The 8,104-nt window shown below is 52.2% G+C and overlaps 1 protein-coding gene across 1 annotated transcript; it reads left to right on the top strand.

Moving 5' to 3' along the window:
* Positions 1-1,062: 1,062 nt before the first annotated feature.
* Positions 1,063-5,609, top strand: ZHX3 (zinc fingers and homeoboxes 3). Its single transcript, XM_075108821.1, has 2 exons — positions 1,063-3,966; positions 5,476-5,609. Exons 1-2 carry the CDS (start codon positions 1,203-1,205, stop codon positions 5,484-5,486), a joined length of 2,775 nt encoding a protein of 924 aa, XP_074964922.1. The 5' UTR covers positions 1,063-1,202; the 3' UTR covers positions 5,487-5,609.
* The last annotated feature ends 2,495 nt before the right edge of the window (positions 5,610-8,104 follow it).

Genomic DNA, 8,104 nt, shown 5'->3' with positions numbered 1-8,104 from the left:
AGTTGGCAAAGCTATGTCAGGCCAGGAATAAGGTTGTGGCTAATGCCCTGGCCTTCCACGGGAACTGCTTTATGCTTTAGCTTTTGGTGGAGGAGGGAGTGAGAGAGAAAACGATTCCTTTCTTCTTTCTTTTTTTTTTGTTTTTTTAAAATATGTGACAGATCTCTGGTCACCTCGTGCTCAGCAAAATGGGCTTCTGTTGCAGAAGAATTACACTTTCTTAGGAAATACCCCAGTGCACTGAGTTGCGTGAGTGCCAGAAGCTGCAAAGGTGGTGGGAGGGCAAGGCAGGGAGCCAGGAACGTGTGTGATGCTGCCCTTGAGTTTTGGGACCTTACCTTCTCCTGCAGCTCCAGATGGAGTCTCAACAGATGCTGTTAAATAGTAATGAAATGTACACAGGGTGGGGAAGGAATCTCACAAATGCTTTGCAGGCTTGCTGAGCGAGGAGGGCTAAAATACGCGGACCTGGCTACAGCCTTCTTGGTCCCTGCAGCGCATAGCTCCAGGCGTCTCTGCAGGCAGAGGCCCTTGGCACAGGCACGGCGCTTTGAGCTGGCGAGAAACTTCCCGACAGGATGGTTGGAAAATGCCGATTTTTAAGAAATCAAAACAGTCTATAGGGAACGTGTTGATTTTTCGTCAGGTTTTTCTGATGTAAAGCAGACGGCTTTCCCAGGGTGACCCTGCCTGGTGGCTCCTCCTGAGCTGGGAGCCTGGGCGTGCAGGGAGCCCAGGCATGGTTCTCCCTGCTGAAATACTGGTGATGGGTCTTGGCAGGGCGAGGGGAAATTTTGGCATTTTTCCTCCTCAGATGAGAATTCGATGTGGGCTGTAAAAGAGGCATGTTTGTGTGGTTTTTTTTTAAACAGGTGATTCACAGTGTTTGTGTGTGAAAATACAGAAAATCCAAGGTCAAGTTAAATTTTTCCAGCAAAAGAGACTGAAAATTATTTATCGAGTTAAACAGTTAAATAACAGGACAGTTGTGCTTTGTCTAACACCAAGGGAACTAACCCCTCCTCCCTTTCCTTGTCCTCAGGTTCAGTGGCAAATATGAACATTCGTCAACATTTGACAACAACTCCTTGGGACATTATGAATTTGCTGGAATCTAGACCACAGAGCACTTGCAATAGCGCTTTTTAAACTTGAATTTAATTTAAATGAAAGAAAAATAATCATCTGGATCAATTGTAGTGATGGCTAGCAAAAGAAAATCCACAACTCCCTGCATGATACCAGTAAAAACACTGGTGCTTCAGGAGACTGAACTGGATGCTGTAGATGATCATGAAGGAACGCAACAAGATGCTCCTGCTGAAGGGCCAGCAGCTAGTGATGCTGGTGCCAGTAACAGTAATAACGGAGCTTTGTCTAACGGGCACCGCGGCATTGCTGATAGCGACACTTATATCTGCAAGTCTTGTGACTTTGGATGTCAAGACGTTCATCACTTCTTTGGACACTTGGACTCTGAGCACTTAGACTTTAGGAAAGACCCTGCGTTTGCATGTGTTGCATGCAACTTCCTGGCAAATAGCCACGAAGGGCTTTCACACCACAATGCAGAGTTGCACGCCAGTGAAACGAACTTCATCTGGAGGGTGGCTAAGCAGGACAATCATACAACTGTGGAGCAAAGTCTCTGTGAGGCCACCAGCAGCCATGACCTTCCAGGAGAGGTCCCTGAAGAAGGGGTAGACAGCCAGTCTGAAATTATCATTACCAAAACCCCTATCATGAAGATAATGAAAGGTAAACCAGAGGCCAAAAAAATCCACACACTGAAGGAGAATGTGTCAAGTCAGCTGGGCAGTGAGTCGGAGGTGAAAGACGGAGAGCATTCATTCCCAAACGGGTCCGTGCCAGTCAGTCAGCCCACTGCAAGTTCAACAAAATCATCTCATATAGTGAATGGTTCCATCATAGGAAACGTGCCTGTTCTACAGGCAGGTGTGGCACAACTTGTGTCACTGCAGCAGCAACCCCCGTTGCATCAGCAGCTACCTACGTCCAAGTCGCTTCCCAAGGTGATGATCCCCCTGAGCAGCATTCCAACGTACAACGCTGCCATGGACTCCAACAGCTTCCTCAAAAACTCTTTCCACAAGTTTCCCTACCCCACAAAAGCCGAGCTCTGCTACTTGACTGTGGTAACGAAGTACCCAGAAGAGCAGCTGAAGATCTGGTTTACCGCCCAGAGGTTGAAGCAGGGCATCAGCTGGTCACCGGAGGAGATTGAAGATGCCAGGAAGAAGATGTTCAACACTGTTATTCAGTCTGTGCCGCAACCCACCATTACAGTTTTGAACACGCCACTGGTTGCAAATCCTGGGAGTGTCCCTCATCTTATTCAGGCCACTTTACCGGGCCATGTGGTGGGGCAGCCGGAGGGGACGGGGGGTCTGCTGGTCACGCAGCCCATCATGGCAAATGGGTTGAAGGGCACCAGCTCCTCCTTCACCTTGGCAGTGACTTCTGTCCCCAAACCGCAGCCGGCAGCGCAGCACAGCACGGTGAGCTCCAGCAACGCGTCGGGGGTAAAGGTGGTCAACAGCGGCCAGTCGCTGCTCACCGCCTGCCCGGCCATCTCCTCGCAGACCTTCCTGGATCCCAATGTGTACAAAAACAAGAAGTCTCATGAGCAGCTCTCGGCCTTGAAAGGCAGCTTCTGCAGAAATCAGTTCCCTGGCCAGGCTGAAGTCGAGCGGCTGACAAAAATCACAGGCCTTTCCACCAAGGAGATTAGAAAGTGGTTTAGTGATAGGAGGTACCATTACAGGAACGTGAGAGGCGGCCGGGCCGTCTTCCCTGGAGACAGCGCTCTCGATTCCCTGCCCGAAATTGCCTTTGACGCCTCACCCAGAGGAGCCGAGCTGAGCCCCGCGGCAGCCGCGCCGGCCCCTCACCACCCACCACGGCGGCAGTCATGGCACCAGGCGCCCGACTTCACGCCAACCAAGTACAAAGAGCGGGCGCCAGAGCAGCTGAAGGCCCTGGAGAGCAGTTTTGCCCAAAATCCCCTTCCTGCGGAGGAAGAGGTGAACCGCCTGAGGGGGGAGACGAAGATGACACGGAGGGAGATTGATAGTTGGTTCTCAGAGAGGAGGAAGAAGAAGGTGGCGGAGGAGAATAAGAAAGTGGAGGAGGCGGCTCGGCAGGAGGAGGAGGCGGAAAATGGCGGTGGAGAAGAAGACTCCTCAGATGAGCTGAGGGCTGCGAGTGAAAACGGCTCAGTCGACGTCTGTGGCAACAACCCAAACTCGGTGGAGCGGAAAGTGAGTCCCATCAAAATCAACCTGAAAAACCTCCGAGTGACCGAGTCCAACGGCAAAAACGAGTTACCGGGGGCTGGTGCAAATGAGAAAGGGGACAGCAGCTCCAGCCGGCCGCCCACCCCTCCAAAAACCAAACTGAACTTTAAAAAAACAGCCCAGCAGCGGCATTTGCTGAAGCAAATGTTCGTGCAGACCCAGCGACCCACGAACCAGGAGTACGATGCCATCGTTTCCCAGACGGGCCTGCCGCGGGCCGAGGTCATTCGCTGGTTTGGGGACAGCCGGTATGGCTACAAGAACGGGCAGCTGAAGTGGTATGAGAACTACAGGCGGGGGGTTTTCCCCCCGGGGCTGGTGGAGGTCAGCCCCACCAGCCGGGAGGTGCTGGAGGACTACTATGAGAAGCAGAAGGGGCTGCGGGAGGAGGACCTGCCCAGCCTCTGCGAGCGCTCCCACCTCAGTGCCCAGCAGCTCAAGGTGTGGTTTGCGGTGAAGGCGGAGGAGGAGAGCAAGGGGGCCGTCCCCGAGGAGGGCTGTGCCAGCGAGGCGGCGGGAAGCCGGAAAGGGCCGTGCGAGGCCAGCTCGGAGGTGTTGGAGAGCAGCGAGGCGTGGGAGCCGGGCGGCCAGGAAGGCAGCGCCGGGACCCCCGCCGCCCCTGGCCCGCCGCCTGCCGCCACGCGGCTCGGTAAGGCCCCCGCCTCGGGCAGGGCTGGCCGCGCAGAAGGCTTTGGGCGAGCACAGGGCACCGAGCGTTTCCCATTTGGGAAACTGAGGCTTTAGGGAAAAGTTTAATGTCCGGTCTTGCTGTTTGGGATTTAACTGAGGAAGTGGTGAGGAAATCACTGGGAAAGAGGGGGTTCCGGCAAGACGCTGCCTGCCCCTGCCTGTCTTGGTCACTGGATGCTGGCTCCACCCTGAAGCCAAATCCTAGCTGTATTTTAAGCCAGAGTAAAACCAATGGGAATGTCTGGTCCCTTTACCTGCCCCGAGGCCCTTGGGTTTATTTATGAAGGGGGTGGGCGATTGGGAAGGAAGGGGCCTGGCTGCTGGCCCCCATGCTGCTGGCTCCTTCCATGCTTCCCCCGGCCTTGGGCAGCAGATGTAACCCCTGCCTGCCTGCGCAGGCAAGAGCCTCCTCCCTTCCTTCTCCCACCGCCAGCTCTCCAGATGTGAGCATCCTTGTTTGGCATAGGGCAAGGCTTGGGTGTTGAAGATGGAGGCTGCAAGGAGGGAGAGGACAGGAAGGGCTGGTGTTTACAGCTGCTGGCCCTACCCCTCCTCCAGGACCCGCTTACGAAAGGCGCTTGCGTCTGTGTGTGTACGTGTACGCGTGTGGAGGAGAGGAGAGGTGGTTTCCAAGCCCTCCGTGGGCTCTTTGGAAGTGCAGCTGGGGGCTGCTTCCTCCCTGGCAGGGTTCCCACCAGATGGGGATGGCCGAATGCTTGCCCTGGCCTGCCACGGGCTGTGTAGCCCCTCGCCTGTTCCACGCATGCAGCCCCTTGCCGGCATGCTGGGAAGCTGGGATCTACTCCAGCCCCGATGCCTTGTTTCGGAGCCTTGCACATGCTTCTGCCATGGCTTCAGGCCTTAGAAAAAAAAAAATTTTAAAATTCCACTAAAATTCATTGCTTCCCTCCCCTGCCCAGTACAGAGGAGATGGAGCATGGGTTTGAATGGGGCCCTGCCCTTCCTGCAGCTGAGAGGTCTGCATGTGCATTGCCCTGTGTGCTTTGCTGGGGAGCAGCTGCAACCGCAGGAGTTGGCTGGGGAGGCGTTGCAGCAGGAGCAGTGTGGGGAATGGTGGTGGGCCAGCTTTCGCACCCATGCCATGGCCATGGCCCTCTAGCACCCTCTGAGCGTGGCTTTATGCCACCCAGAGCGAGGTGGTCTTGTCACCCCTTGAGGCACAGAGGTGGGAGGTGCTCAGTGAGGGTGCATGGCTTTGGACCGCCAGAGGCTGCGTCCCACCTTAGCCCTGCAGCTGGCCAAAGCCCAGCTCCACTCCCAGAAGGATTCTGAGTTTCCTGGTCCCTCTGAATGGGGCTGGCCTTTTTTTGCAGCTGACTCCATCAAGGCCCCCAGTTTTGCCCATCTCAAGACATTCTGCACCCCTTCCTCCCCACCCAGCACCCCACCGGGGTAGCAGGCCCCTGCAGCAAGCCAGAGCATCTCTGACACCTCTGTTCTTTTTCAGAAACAGACTGAACTCAAACCACCAGCCCTGGAGGATCCGCTCTTACCCTTGAGAAGAAATTTTTGGTCTTTAAGAAACCCATGGGCCGGCCTGATCCAAACCTCAGGAGCAGGACGTGGTGATAAAGCACTGCCATAAATGAGACCTTTAAGCACAGCACATGAGAGAGTGCACGTGCAAAAACTGGGCACTTAGTGCAGAGCTCTCGGTGGCCCAGCCAAGGAGATGGCTGAGAGCTGACGGAGGCAGGGGCTCAGCTCAGACCCAGGAAATAGGATGCTCTTGTTTGCTTTCTAGTCAACAGACTTTCAGATTTCATATTCATATACCGATGCCTACAGCTGCCTATACAAGCATAACGAATCTCAGACATTGTGTAAACAAGGTCATTGCTTAGATATGGACTATCATGGCACAGTACTTTTTTCTTTATTTTCTTTTTTGTTTTTTTTTCATCTGTCCGTTAAGGTGTTTGTTCTCTAAAGGTTGGCATGGCTGCATATATCCTCTCCGCCCTTTCTGGTCCTTACGCCCTGGCAATGAAGGGCTTTATGGGCACGCAAGTGTGTGTGTGTGTGTGTGTGTTAGGAAAGGTATCTGAGAAGAAAGCTGCCAGTCTTGCATAAAAGTCCCGTGGGAGCTGAGTGCGATTTTTCATCCCTATGGATGAGGTTAGATTTAGCATTGCATACTCTCCAACAAGTAGCAGGTTCCCAGACCCAGACAACCCAGGAGATGGAGTTTGGTGTCATTTGTCCCTTGCTGCCTAGAATATTTTCCCCTGCGCTCCTGGAGACTGACTGTAGCAGGCTGTTAAATCTCCAAGTCTCCCTTTAATCACTGAGAACTAGAACATAATAATTTTTCCATCCTGACCTGGAATCCTTTTCATTGTTCAGAGAGAACAAGCTGTTCTTCAGAGAACAAATGCAGAGAATACGCAGCGTTGCTCTGAGTGGTTCAAGTCATTGTTGTCTCCAAGGGATCTGCAAGGCAGCAGCTCTTCTGCAATCAGGAAGTTTCCCTCTTGCAGCCCTACATGACAGATCCTCCTGCAGCAGCGCTGGTAACCTCGAGTGTTTGCTCCAGTCTTTTTCTTCTTTCCCCCCGCCCCAGTTAATCTGGAATAGTTCTGGCGAAACAGCAAAATAAACTTCCCCGTTAACCTTCCTGCTTCCCGTTACCTGTACATTTTTAATGTGCCCATGTTGTATTGGGTGGTTGCTGTGTGATGCAACTACTTGAAGATTTTTTAAAATATTCTTTTCTAATAGAAAACAAAGTCTAGAAGGGAAACTCTTGAACTGAATAGTCCAGCCAAATGCTGTGTCAGACCATTCTGTCACAAACTAATCAAATCCCAGCTCAAAATTGTTTCCATGTCTTGCCTTCACTTTTGCTCTTGGAAGGCTATTCCAGAGCTCGACTGCCTTTGCATGGTCAGAAACTTTATTTAAATTTCTAGTTTGAATTAATTCATGGCCGGTTCATTCCTGGTTTGTTTTGCAGCCAGCATTGTCCCTTAACTTAAATAGTTTTTGGTGTTTATCCACTGATGTATTTATGGAGAGTAGTCATAGCTCCTTATTTTTGCCAAGCTAACTCAGCCAAGCTTTTTCAGTAGAAGGTTTTTATTTAGTGAGAGCTTTTTAATGTGGGAGACTTTATTGTTGGTGGTAAGTGATATTTATTAGAAGGGTGGGTAGCAAGCCCCAAAGGATCAGATCCAGAGATTTACAAAATATCTGGTTTAAAACCAAAAATGGTCTTTCAGAGCCTCTTCCAAAGATGGTGTCTGATTTCTACCTTTAACTGCCCTTGCTTTTTCCAATTCTTTCTTCCTCCCTCTTTAAGAGGCCGCCTTGCTCAGCTACTAGGAGGGGCTTTATCTGCTCAGGGCTTTGCAAGAGAGGGCTTCCTCTCACCTGGGGGTGTGTGCCTACATGGTAGGTGCCTGCACCTGAGTTCCTGTAGCTCTCCCGGCACATGGGGTAATCCCTGCGGCCAAGCATGAGCATCTGCTTCAGAAGGAGATGACCTGCACCCTGAAGAGAGCTGGGGCGATGTGCTTAGATGCAGACACCTGTGCTGCAACCACCCCTTAGCAGTCAGATGAACCCTGCCCAAAATGCCATGAGCAGGGGTGGTGTCAACCCAGAGCATCCTGCTGTGACACCAGGCTCCCTAAATTTCTTCCTTTTTAGAAGCACTATTGCTGGTCATGCTGTGGTTGGAGGCATAACCAGCAGCAATCCCACCTCGGGCTCGTGTCGGCTCAGCTGGGCAGCATCCCCGTGGCTCTCCTCCAGGAGAGCAGGGGCAGCTGCACTGCAAAGACAGCCAGAGCCCCGGGGGTTCACCCTCATGGGTGCAATCCTGTGCACCCCAAAATGTCGCAGGTGACAGGAGAATCTGGGTGGTCCTAGAGCCAGAGGTAGCAGATCTGGGAGTCGTGCAGCCCGAGAGTATGAGTGTATGTACGATGTTACCTTCAGAGAACAAATACAGGTAGGTCAATTTATTCTCTAGTGCCTATGTACATGCAGGTTTATTTAAGTACGCATATATACAGTTCAGATATGCCATTGATTCTTTATTGCATTAAGATGTACACTAAAAATGTACACTT

This window comes from Phalacrocorax aristotelis, chromosome 13, assembly GCF_949628215.1.
Source record: "Phalacrocorax aristotelis chromosome 13, bGulAri2.1, whole genome shotgun sequence".
NCBI lineage: Eukaryota > Metazoa > Chordata > Aves > Suliformes > Phalacrocoracidae > Phalacrocorax > Phalacrocorax aristotelis.
This window is presented reverse-complemented; position numbering and strand designations above follow the sequence as displayed.

Bases quoted from the DNA above. Each gene is read 5' to 3' on its own strand.
- ZHX3 (XM_075108821.1), top strand. From the start codon at position 1,203: ATGGCTAGCAAAAGAAAATCCACAACTCCCTGCATGATACCAGTAAAA.